The 12,586-nt window shown below is 42.2% G+C and overlaps 1 protein-coding gene across 7 annotated transcripts in view; it reads right to left on the bottom strand.

The window, feature by feature from the left end:
* Positions 1 to 12,586, bottom strand: part of Fndc3b (fibronectin type III domain containing 3B) — a 293,906-nt gene that overhangs the window by 127,229 nt on the left and 154,091 nt on the right. For all 7 annotated transcript variants that reach the window (XM_029475079.2, XM_029475085.2, XM_021157455.3 and 4 more), the window contains exon 4: positions 11,969 to 12,045. In XM_029475079.2, the coding sequence (XP_029330939.1) occupies positions 11,969 to 12,045 (77 nt within the window). The remainder of the gene's footprint in view (positions 1 to 11,968; positions 12,046 to 12,586) is intronic.

Genomic DNA, 12,586 nt, shown 5'->3' with positions numbered 1-12,586 from the left:
GGGAAGAGAGGCCTTTTGGTCTTGCAAACTTTATATGCCTCAGTACAGGGGAATGCCAGGGCCAAGAAGTGGGAGTGGGTGGGTAGGGGAGCAGGGCGGGGTGTGGGTGGGTATAGGGGTCTTTTGGGATAGCATTTGAAATGTAAATAAAGAAAATATCTAATAAAAAATTGGAAAAAATTAATATAAAATGCTCTACTGTGCAAAATTTCATTAAACTCAACATTCACTCCTTGAAATTAAGGCTCTGAATCATTCTCTCTCTGAGAGCTCCGAGCAGCCTTCCCTGTCCTTACTGCTCTGAATAAAGGTTGGCCCTGCTGGTGTGTGGCCCGCTAGCCATTTTAAGCTACTCAGGCACATGCAGCAGGTATTTACAAATCCATGCACAGCAGTGCTGAAAGCAGGGACAGACAGACAGCATCTCCTCCTCTGCCAAAACATGTACAGATAGGCTTCTAGCACACACTTCATACAACTGCAGTATCAATGTTGTGGATGCTTCTTAGTAGTGAGCAAACGCCGGCTACCCGTGTTCTCTTCCCCTCGCTATCCTCCACATGAGCAAACGCCAGCTACCAGCGTTCTCTTCCCCTCGCTATCCTCCACGTGCTCCGTTTTCCTAAGACATTCATTCAGTCTTCAAGGTTCAAAAAGCAAAGAGTTTCCTGGAAGCTCTACTTTTCCTCCAGGTGTAGCTATGTGGACCTGAATGGAGCTCTCTATAGTGAAGGCTGTAACAAAAATAATTTATTCTCATGATCTTATTTCTGGCTTGCTATGAGGCATGTTATTATTATTATTTAAAAAACAAAAACCAAAAAACTTCGGGGCTGGAGAGATTGCTCAGTGGTTAAGAGCACTGTCTGCTCTTCCAAAGGTCCTAAGTTCAATTTCCAGCAACCACATGGTGGCTCACAACCATCTGTAATGGGATCTGATGCCCTCCTCTGGTGTATCTAGAAACAGCTACAGTGTACTCATATAAATAAAATAAATCTTAAAAAAAAAAAAAAACCAAACTTCATCAAAAACCTCTAACACAGAAAATTCCACTGGGAGAAAATAACAGATACACAGAACTGAAAAGCTGTCTTCTTACTACTATTATGAGAACAGCTGTCCTTAAATAGTTGTTCCTAAAAAATTAACAAAATAAATTTACTCTAAAGAATAAATTACCTTTATATACACATATCAGGTTCTAGGAAAAAAAAAAAGTAAGTAGCGTTATATAGTCACAAACTGATGCACATATTAAAACTGCCTAAAGCCCTGTTCTAATTATCCTGAATTATTCTCTGGTAGTTGTGAAAGATATTTACATGCACATACATTATAAGATACTTTATGCAAACCAAACCTGTCTTTCATCCTCCCAAAATGAAGTATTAATGCTAAAGTAAGTATAAAAAAAACCAAAAACACATGATAATTTGACTACTTAATAACATAAATTATAGAATATTTTACTTATCAAATCAATTATGAACTCTACCTAAGGAAACAATTCTCAGATTTGCCTGAAGAAGGTTGAGAAACTTAGTAAGAATACAACTTCAGAAATGGTGGTAATAATATTCTTTAATAAAAGTAATTCATATATATATCTATATTTCTTCTATATATATTAGAAGAAATCAAACATCTGAGAGAATTCAGGACAAAATTCCCAAGGCAAGAAAATATGCCTTCAATCTCCATAGATAACTACTGGAAAAAAATCAAATTCATTTCCTTTTGGGGTAAATAGAATTATGGCAATGTCCGGAGGCAGACAAATCACATATTCAACTCAACAGTGACTTCCTGACACAGCACTGAATATGCAAAGGCGAGGGGGAAACCAGCCTGGGTGCTAGTAAGTGCTGTTACAAAACTCCACATAGGAAGACTTCACAAGTTGGAACAAAGAATGCTAAGTCCAAATTTATCCTTGACTCTGGGCTCAACAGCAGTGCCATTCACATGTATCCAGAGAAGCAAGGAACTCTGGGAAAGGGGGTTATGCTCCCAGATGGTCACCTACTGTGAGCTGCATTATGCACCTAACCAAAGCCCATCTCAAGTTTCTATGCTGAAGTGCTAAAGTCCAAGGCTTCAAAATATATGTGCAGGTAGGCTGTGACACAGTGACAAGTCAAGAGGCAGACCTTGTGACATGACCTAGGGAATGCACTCATTCAGAGGGCAAAAGCAGAAGCCTTGGAAGACATCCTGCCATCTTGGCCCTTGGACTTTAGCCTCCAGAACTGTACATTATGTTACACAAGCCATATAATTATGGTATTTTGGGGTAGGGCAGCCTTTTAGTAAGCTAACACGGCATCTAGAGGGGTCCTGCAGCAGGAGGATTAAATTCAAGTTACCTCAAGTCTATAAGGCTTCCCTGCTGTGAAAAACAGAATGAAGGAAAGCAAATTCATTCATCCTTAAAAGCAGCCGCCCTTTTCCTCAGGCCACAGAAGAAGGCTAGCTTGATGGGCAACACCATCCAGATCTGACCATCATGGTTTACTTACATTTCCATGAAGCACTCCAGATAAGCATTCTCTTTCAAGAGAAAGGACACTTAAACTATGTGCGTGTTTTCTGAGACTCATTCTAACTCTGGGGACCGATCTGATTTTTATCCTGAATGTTCTGTGTGTGGGTGAGCTCTCTTGGTTTCCCTCAACGCCTTGACATACCTGACTGGTGAGGAACTGTGCGCTCCTTACCAGTCGGGCCTCAGCTCTTCCCCATGCTGACTAGCTGTTAGTGCCCCATTCCCTGCCTTCAGAGAAGGAGCTAGGGAAGAACTAGAGAGCCAGGCAAGTGCATCACCTTCTAGGTGCAGTGTGTGCTTGCTTGCTATTCTATGCCACAAAGGCCAAGTTACCAGTGTGGGTGCAGTACGTTAACTAGGAGAGCCTGGGTCCTAGTTATACGGGTGCTTGAATGCATATGACCAAAACGAACCATGAAAAAGGTAAAAACACCACCACCATCATCATCATCATCATCCAGGATAGCCCAAAGACAATAGTGAAGGGTTAAAATCAATTCCCAACTCAACCTGGCTGTCACTTTTCAATTCCCTGTCCACCAGAGAACTGGACTTGAGCCGAGTTAGACAAAGGGAGACTGAACACAGAGTGTGGTTCACTGTGGCTCATGAGGTTACCAAGCTGGGATTTTCACGACGGTCAGTACATCACTGCGTCATGAATGGTTACACAGAAATCATGTAGGCTGAGACGTCAATATGAAACAGACAACCACTGAAGGTTAGGACACACATGCTATGAAGAGACATTAAAGGCATCAGGATATGGCTAATATTTATTGATGACCTGCATTTGCTGTGCTTTAGTATCCTCAACCTAAAAGGAACCAGGACACCTTTAGTCCCCGTAACATAGCATGACATATCCCATTAGGAAAACCTTGTCACCAACCACCTTTACCCATGTCCATGATTTCACTAAGCCAACAATCCTGAGGCATACAGTGACAGCAAGCCCACTGTACAAAGAAGAGAGTGTTGACGGAATCCAAGAGAGCTCACCCAAACCCAGAACTTTCAGCAATAACAATTTGATCTGAGAGTTAGAATGGGTATACACGCATACTTTAAGTGTCTTTTGTCTTAAAGGAGAATGCTTAGCTGGAATGCTCGGTGGAAATGTGAATAAACTCCTTTGTTCCCAAATACTTTCCTTCTACTCCCACCAACCTGCAAAGGTACGAGAATAAGGAGCAGCTTGAAGGGCACGAGGCAGAAAAAAACAAAAAAACCCAAAGCCTGCTACATGGTAAGGCATGATCCAGGAAGTGGGCACAGCACAAATATCGATACAGCATGGCCTACCCACAGCCAGACTGAGGTAAGCAAGGAACACTGAGAAGTAGACACAGATACCTGGGACAAAGATAATGGCAATGTCTTCTACAATGTGTGTATCAATTTATAATTTATAGAGTGCTCGGAATAGAACCCAACTCACACTAATAATCACATGACCACAGTCCAATGTTCATACACGCCTGTGACATGACAGGCACCTTTCAGAGAACTAGGTACCACCTCACAGATAACAGTAGCAGAGGTGCCCCATCTCTCTGGAGCTTCAGTGTTATACAGTGATGACAAGTTCAAACAAGAGACACATCCAAATAAATAATTGGCTGGCACAGGGCTCTACCTGGGTCTGTGTTCTCCTGCTGATCCTTGATGCCAAGGTCGCAGAAAAGAAAAAAAATTAGAGAGAGAAATGCTGGGCAGGCAGATGGCGGGAAGGCACAGACAGAAGAAAACTGCACAAGGAGCCATTTGGGGCACACTCCTTCAGTTCTGTCATTGTTCCTCATACAAAGAAAAGTGAAATAGTCACAAATACACTAGTAATAGAGAATGAATATACCCACAGGTTCTTCCCTCTTCCAGGCACTCAGAATATTTACTACGGAAGTTTCTTCAGCAGACTTAAAGAACCCAAGGCTTAAAGAGCCCAATTTTCTTATGAGTAGCAGCCAAGTAGGCCCAACTCTCAACTGGTCTGGGTAGAGGGCAAGCCTACACTCCCTTCTGCTCATGGCTTTCACAATGCTAAAGGTGGAAAAAGCAGCATTTCCTCCATCTAGACTTCAGTTATAAAAAGGGAGGCAGCCAGTGCTGATGCTCAGATATAAGCTCATTAGTCTGTGACTTTACCTAATCAGCCCATGGCTTCTCCAGAGGGGCTCCTCCTGATTGCTGGGCAACTGCGGAGAATAATCAAATCATGTTCTAACGAAGTGTATTACATTTCCTTATTTGTGTGTATTTGTGTGCATGCATGCATGCATGCATGTGAGCCCATGTACCACAGTGTATATGTAGATACTAGAGGATAACTTAGCAGACTTTACAGTCTCCTTCCATCAGCCAAGGCTGTCAGGCTTGATGGAAAACATGTTACCCACCAGCCACCTTTGCTGGATCACAAATCAAATTTAAATGCACTTATCAATCTATTTTTTCTCTTTCTCCATGCCAAGGGGTATATAATTTCAATGAGTACTGATTTAGTGGCTAATGCCGTCAAAGGATGGCTAGAGGTATGAAATAAGCAGCTATTCTTCTTGACCAATTTCTTTATTACAGCAGTCAACTTGGAGAAAGAAGACTGGTTTCCCAAATGGCAAACACCTACTTGGACTGTCAACTCTCTCCATATGCTTTTCAGATCTTTGGGTCAATATGAAGTATTCCTACAACACTTGAACAAGCCATTATAAGTTAGTTTGAAATGTGGAAACTAAGGCTCAGGGCATCTGCTTAAGACATCTTTACTCATAAATTATCTGGAAAGCTAACGATGGAGGGGAAGGAACCACGAACCACAGCCAACATACAATGAAAATAACACTGAGCCAGGTGATTCCTGCCAGACACTCCGGATTTACCAGAGCAGTCTTTTTCATCCTGATGCCTATACTAAATGCCACAATTTCTACCACATCAAGTAGGCATTTACGTACTCAGCAAAGAAAGTGGACAAGTTACATGAGAAGTGATCACAAATCTGATGGAGGCCTCCACTGAAGCCCCATTATTTCTAAGTGTACCACAAGATCCTGCCTAACACAATTTCTACCCTCTCCATCAACGGCTCTCAAGCTTTCTAATACAGTGACGCATGGTGACTCCCAACCATAAAGTTATTCTCATTGCATAATTTTGATAGTGTTGTGAATCATAATGTAAATATCTGTGTTTTCCAATGATCTCAGGAGACCCCTGAGAAAGGATCATTCAATACACCCCACAAAAAGGGGGGTGCAACCGATGGGTTGAGACCCACTGCCCTGGATGTTTTAGGTTATAGAGGTGGAAGCTGTGACTGCAAACGGAGTGAGTTCCCTCTGTAATGCCCTCTCCTGATTACCAGCTTGGAAGAGCCGCCATGGAAACAAGGCGCTGGCAAGTCTGTGGGGCACTTTCTATATCCCATTACCTCAGGTAGGAAGACCCACCCTCAGTGTGGCTGGACTCCCAGGCTGTACAGGAGAGCTGATAGCAGCATCAACCTCTTCCTCCTTTCTGACTGTGGTTGCAATGTGACAGCGACTCCACTTTCCTGCCTTCTTGCCTCCCCTGCTATGGAAGACTCTTGCTTTTGTCGAATACTTTGTCAGAACAAAAAGGAAAATAATGAACACATTTGTTTTCTAAAAGTTGAGTGCTTTTTCTCAAGTTGAGAATGTCAGGTAAATTTTTTTCTCAAATCTTTCTCAACCCATAGTCAACCAAACTTAAAGCAACACACACACACACACACACACACAATTGTGTGAAGTCCTGCTTTATCAAGTGCAATGACCAGATCCCAGCTGCTCAGTCCAAGTACTTGTGTCCCTGGGGCAGACTTTCTCACCTAAGGACAGCCCTCCGACCGCTGCCTCTCGCTGCCCATAGGTCTATCCTTCTCTAAGGCAATCTTCACATGACTGGCACAAGCATCTTATGCAAGTACTTCCTGAATGTATCAGTTTGTCTTTTGAAGGCTTTTGCTTCTCAATATCAACACTCTTTACTGCTATAGTTCAAGACGTGTGACACGGGCTGCAGAGATGGCTCAGCAGTTAAGAGCATTGACTGCTCTTCCAAAGGTCCAGAGTTCAAATCCCAGCAACCACATGGTGGCTCACAACGATGCGCAATGAGATCTGTTGCCCTCTTCTGGTTTGTTTGAAGACAGCTAGGGTACTTGGATATAATAATAAATTAATCTTTAAAAAAATGTGCAACACATCTTTAATCATCTACTTTGCCTTGTTCTTTATGTTTCTTATACCAACAGGTCATCCACAGACCACCATTCACACACAAGTATCAGGCACACTGTACACCAACACTTGCTTGGCAGTGCAGGCGGGTCTCCAGCAAGACAGGCTCTGTCACTGACTTCCAGACTATGGGCAAAGGAAAAGAATCTGGTATGTCAGAATGGAGAAAAGTACAGCCATAACTATACAAACGGGTGCGTTGTCCCAGAAACTCCCACCAAAAGCACCAAGAGGTGAAGCATTTCCCCAGCTACAGTTATGATTTGCCTTTTTCTTAGCTGCAGTCAATTTATCCCACCTCCCTTCTCTCCTGTAACAGCTTTGTTCAATATGATTTACACAGCAGAAAGTCCATCCTTTGAAAATGTCTGACAGTAGGATTTTGCCACAGTCATAGGCTTGACTGCCATCACCACTATGTACTTTCTGATTATCCAAACACACACTGCCACCACCCATGAGGCAAGCAGTTAGTCACTCCTCATGACTCCACCCCCAGCCCCTGGCAATCACTAGGTGTCTGTGGGTTTGCTAACTATAGATGTTTCACATAAACAAGATGACACACTATGCAGCTCTTGTGCCGAGCTTATTTCCAATGAGGACACGGTTTTCAATATTTAGCTGGGTGTTTTAATAGAATACCGGTTCATTATCATGGCTGAGTGGATCTATCATATTATGGTCACCTATCCATTCACAAGCCATCAGACATGTGGGTTGTTCCCACCTTGAAGTCATTGTGATTGGTTGTTATGGACACTTGTGTGCATGTGTTTGTATAGTCTCTTTCTGCCTACACATCTAAGGATGCTGCTGCTGCTGGGTCATATGGGAGGTACCCCTGTTTGACCATTTGAGACCGCTGTCCAGAGTGGGCGACTTCTCTGACACTACCTTATACAGTATATGACCCCCCCACACACACACATGTTTCATCATCCTTAGTAATTCTTACGTTATCTCTTTTTTTCCTGAGGTGTAGCCATCTCAGAGTGTGCAATACATGCCGAATACCTTTTCTAGTCTTTGCTGGCTATGTGTACCTCCACAATGGAGAATGTCTAATCCCTTAGTCTTTTTGTTTGGTTTCATTCATTGGTTGTTTTGCAGTGCTGGATAGGAATTGAGGGCCTTAGCTGTGTACAGCAAATACTGGAACACATACAAGTTCCATTTGTGAACAGATAGAATTGTCTTTGCTCATTTCGCTGTTCAGGCTGTTGTAGCTAAGAATCCGTCTTACACAGTAAGTTCAGGAAAGTCTACTTCCAAAATCTTACAATTTTAGTTTTCACTTCTGCTCCCAATCCATTCTAAGTATATGTTTGTGTAGGATGTGAGGTGAAGGTTCAATGTCATTAATTTTAAAGGTGTGAAGATCTAGTTATCCCAGCTCCAATGGCAGCATGACTTTTTGCCTTGGCTGGATTATCTTAGGGTTCCCTTCTTTCTTACACACACACACACACACACACATATACATACATATATATACTTATACTGTTTCAATCCTTGCAAATATAGACCACTCTGATTTTGCTGTTTTCCAAGTATCATATATTCTATTCCTCTACCTGAACCTCTCTCATGTCATTATATATCACATAACAGATGAGATGTGTTCTGAGAAATGCATCGTTAGGTAAGCCCACCATATGCACACCACTGAAGGTACTTACAAAGACTGAGACAACTACAAAACCACTGTTGTATCCACTCTATGGGATTATCATCATACATGAAGTCTGTCACCAACTAAAACATTATGTGATGTGCATCTTACTAAGCTTCCTCCCCCTGTCCCAAATTCTGTTTATACATCATTAAAAATCCTCTTCTATGCCAGCCAATATCCCATGTGTTAATATATATATATATATATATATAAAAACACATGAAGTAATGATAGCTCTTGGGGATATATGAAATGTATTACATTCTATGACAGAGACAGGATAAAGGTCTCTTTTGTATTGAAAGAACAGAATGGCTATTCTGGTTAGCAGTTCTTAAAGGATTACCTCCACCAGGAGGGCCACTGGGCCAGAAAGAGTGGCTGAACTGCTGGACAAATAATAGCTCTGAGCATTTCAGTCCGCAAAACAATGAGCACAAATACACACCATTAAGAAAAGTTATTATCTAGAAGCAAATGTTTACCATGCTGAAATGTGGTTGACAGAGCACCACTCGAAGGTGAGCAAGACTGAGGGACAGTGGCCTCGAGACCTGCCCACGTGTGCTTCAGCACTGGACATGAAAACAGAACCGACCAGTTACAAGCATTCCTGACAAAACCAATCCTGCCGAAGTGGGATTTCTCTTGGTTTTAAATGTTATGTTTCTTTTGGTGCTGGCTAGTGTTATGCCACCTTGACACATGAACTAGAGTTATCTGCAAGGAGGAAACCTCAGTTAAGGAAATGCTGCCTCCATAAGATCTAGCTGTAGGGCATTTTCTTAATTAGTGATCATGGGTGAGGGCCCGACCCATGGTGGTGTTATCCTTGGGCTGGTGGTCCTGGGTTCTATAAAAGAGGCTGAGCAAACCATGAGGAGCAAGCCAGTAAGCAGCACCCCTCCATGGCCTCTGCATCAGCTCCTGCCTCTGGGATCCAGCTCAGTTTGAGTTCCTGTCCTGACTTCTTTCAGTGATCAACACTGACCTGGAAGTAGAACTCAGCTGAACCCTTTCCTCCCCAGCTTGTTTCGGGTCATGGTGTTTTACTACAGCAATCGAACCCTAACTAGGCACTTTCTTCCCACAACTTTATGACAACTACACTTGTTGCTCCTTAGATCTCTTGGTTATGACAAGTTTCCCCAGATGTTTTTTCACTGGGCTCCACCCTTGTTCCCTTGAAGTGTGGACTTTACCCAGCCCAAGAAAACACACATGCATTCTACTGCCTAAGTTCAATGTTTTTTATATTAACAACTTGTTTTTCTCAGACACTTCACCGTGATATTTTGTTAATGATACAACCTATTGCTGAAGGTTAATAAATGCTCAGGCTGCCTGTGCCCTAAAGCCACCTGGAACAGAGCTTCAAGCTGAGGAAATGCTCAGTGTCAAAGGTCCTGCCCTTGCTGGTTTAACCTCTCAGCCCTCCAGTTGTCTATCAAACACGGGTAGTCACAAGCCCCCAGGCTGCTTGCTCCTCTTCCTTTTCCATGCTACAGCCCAATCACGTCTTCATTTGTACTGTGTGCCTCCAGATCTTCTAGCACTTTCTAGCAGGACTGTCAACTGGGAAGGACTGACAGTGCTTCCTTCAGTCGAGAGTTTACAGTCCCCCTTACCATCTCCATTTTAATTTTAATGAAAGTTTTTCAGAACCAGAAATATTGTAAGGGAGAAAACTCCTTTTTTTTCTTCCGTCCCAGGATTCACAATAAATGCTCTGCATTTACTGTAACAACAGGGAACCCACCAGCAAGAAAAGGTACACATTTAAGCACAGCTTCTCTCCCATTAGAGTGTCCAACTTTAACTACTATTCCATAATGGCCTTTAGCATAAAGCCCAGTGTTATTTTTGCCATCATAATGGTGAGAACCTTACTGTGTTCAATGGAACGAAACACTTTCTCACACTAGATGAGTGGGGGCCGAATAGAAACCTGACATTCCTTGTTCCTCTCTATTAACTGACTAATGACATGAGTGCCATCCAGGACCCCACCTCCCATCCCCCTCCCCACACCTGTTTTGGCCTCTAGTGATTGTTGTACAAAGACTTGTGTAAAACAAGTCACTTATTTACAACAGCTGGAAAACTGGCCAAAAATCTGGCAACTCAAAAAACATTAAGTTGGCTCCCATGAAAATAAGAGTGGAAAAAAGATGAAATTATAGTGTTTGTGGTATGCTTTGCATGGTGAAGAAATAGCTCTGTTTTTCACATCAAAGGAAGATAAATCTTAGTTGGTTCTTGCCTGAGCTTCAACTATTTTCCTAAGTAGGTGTCATTTTTTTTCTAAAAACAAACAAACAAACAAACAAAACCAAACAGCCCACACCAACTCCCCCCCAAATATTAATAATGGAAAATTACTGATTTTTAAGTATTTTTAATGTATACGTAGAGGTGCCAAGAAAAAAATTTAAATGAGGGGGGTAATGTAGGACTGTACCTCAGTAGGACCCAAAAATTAGTAACAGTGATTCTCATCTCTAAGTTGTGGCTATTTTCCTTTCTGAAGTTTTCTCCCTATTTTCCCAGTGTATATATGATGTTCTTACAGTTGGAGGACACCCAGCAAATGAGGGAAGAAGAAAGCTGTTTAACTAGTAAGAATCCCTGGGTTAGTAGGACCGGCTGAGCCCTGGGCTCAAAGGATCCCATCCACTAGATCTCAGGAAAGTCTACTCCTAACATTTTCTCCTTTAAAACCTTTTCCTTGAGCTAGGTATGGAAATGGATGAGTATAACCCAGCATTCAAGAGATGGAGGCAAGAAGGGGCATTCAAGACCATCCTGGTTAAAAAGTGAGTACAAATTCAACCTTGGCTACAGGGTATGTTCAGTGCCAACCTGAGATACGTGGGATATAGGACAGGTGGGAGGAGAATTCTGAAGCAGATGGTTCCATGAAGGAATTTCACACAGACAATAGGGAGGCAGCCTACCGGCCCTTCTGTCTTCCTCTCTCTAACTCTGGCACTTCAGGTTGTAAGGACTGGCAAGTGCCAAGCAGTACCATAAAAAGGAATTTCAGTTAACAAAATGTCTCCATCACATGGCCTACAGCATATGGAGGGTCAAGTTCCAATTCCTGACTGATGGAGGAGGCCCAGCTCAGGGTGGGAGGTACCATGCCCTATGCAGGCAGGCCTGGGATAAATAAGAAGGGTAGCTGCTCTGTAAGAGGAGAGCAAGCCAGTAACTAGCAGGCTTTCCTGGTTCTGCTCCAGTCCCTTCCTCGAGTTCCTGCTATGGCTTCAATCCATGATGGTCTACAGCTTTTAGGCTCCCAAAGATGTTTTGCTTGGTGTTTTTAATCAAGCCAACAGAAAGCAAACAAGGATACAATTCTAGCGTTAGTATAACTAAATTAACTCATAAAGGATGTTTGTTAAGCCTTGACATATATTTTGCTCAAACAATAACAGTGTACTAGTGAGTGGAGATGCCAGTCAAATGTCATACCTGTGAGATATAACCTGGAGGCACATGGATAGGAGGGATGGACCCATTGGGTGACATCATGGGAACTTCAGCAGGTCCTGAAAGATATAAGAGCAAAATATCAATAGATAGGACACACACACATATTATTCAATGTTCTTACTAGTTTTAACTATGCCTAGTTTCTCTTCAATAATTGCCACGACAGCCTGAAACCATGGCTGGCGTAATTTCCTGGCCATGCAACGCAAGGAAACAAACAAAACATACACAAAAGCAGCAACAACAAGGCTATAACCATCTCTATTAATACTTAACAACTCCCTAAGGCCACAAATTCCATGCACCAAACTATTCTTCTAAAGCCAACCTGATAGAATGGAACAAAAGCTTTTTCCCCCCTTCCTGACCGTAAAACATGTGTTAGAAAAGCTCAGATCTCTTCCTAACAAATACCAATTCTACTTTTTATTTTAAAAATGTATTATAATTAATATACATAAACAAAGTTTGAAGTAAACATTCTTCAGGTTCAAAAAGTCTTCAGAGGCTTTGGACTTAGGGTTTATGTGATTTTTATTTTCAATAACTCATTATAAACTACCATTAATGTGAAAGGTACAAAACCTTTTAAATGCC

The sequence above is a fragment of the Mus caroli genome, unplaced genomic scaffold (genome assembly GCF_978045245.1).
Source record: "Mus caroli unplaced genomic scaffold, Mus_caroli_1 scaffold_3, whole genome shotgun sequence".
Classification (NCBI taxonomy): domain Eukaryota; kingdom Metazoa; phylum Chordata; class Mammalia; order Rodentia; family Muridae; genus Mus; species Mus caroli.
This window is presented reverse-complemented; position numbering and strand designations above follow the sequence as displayed.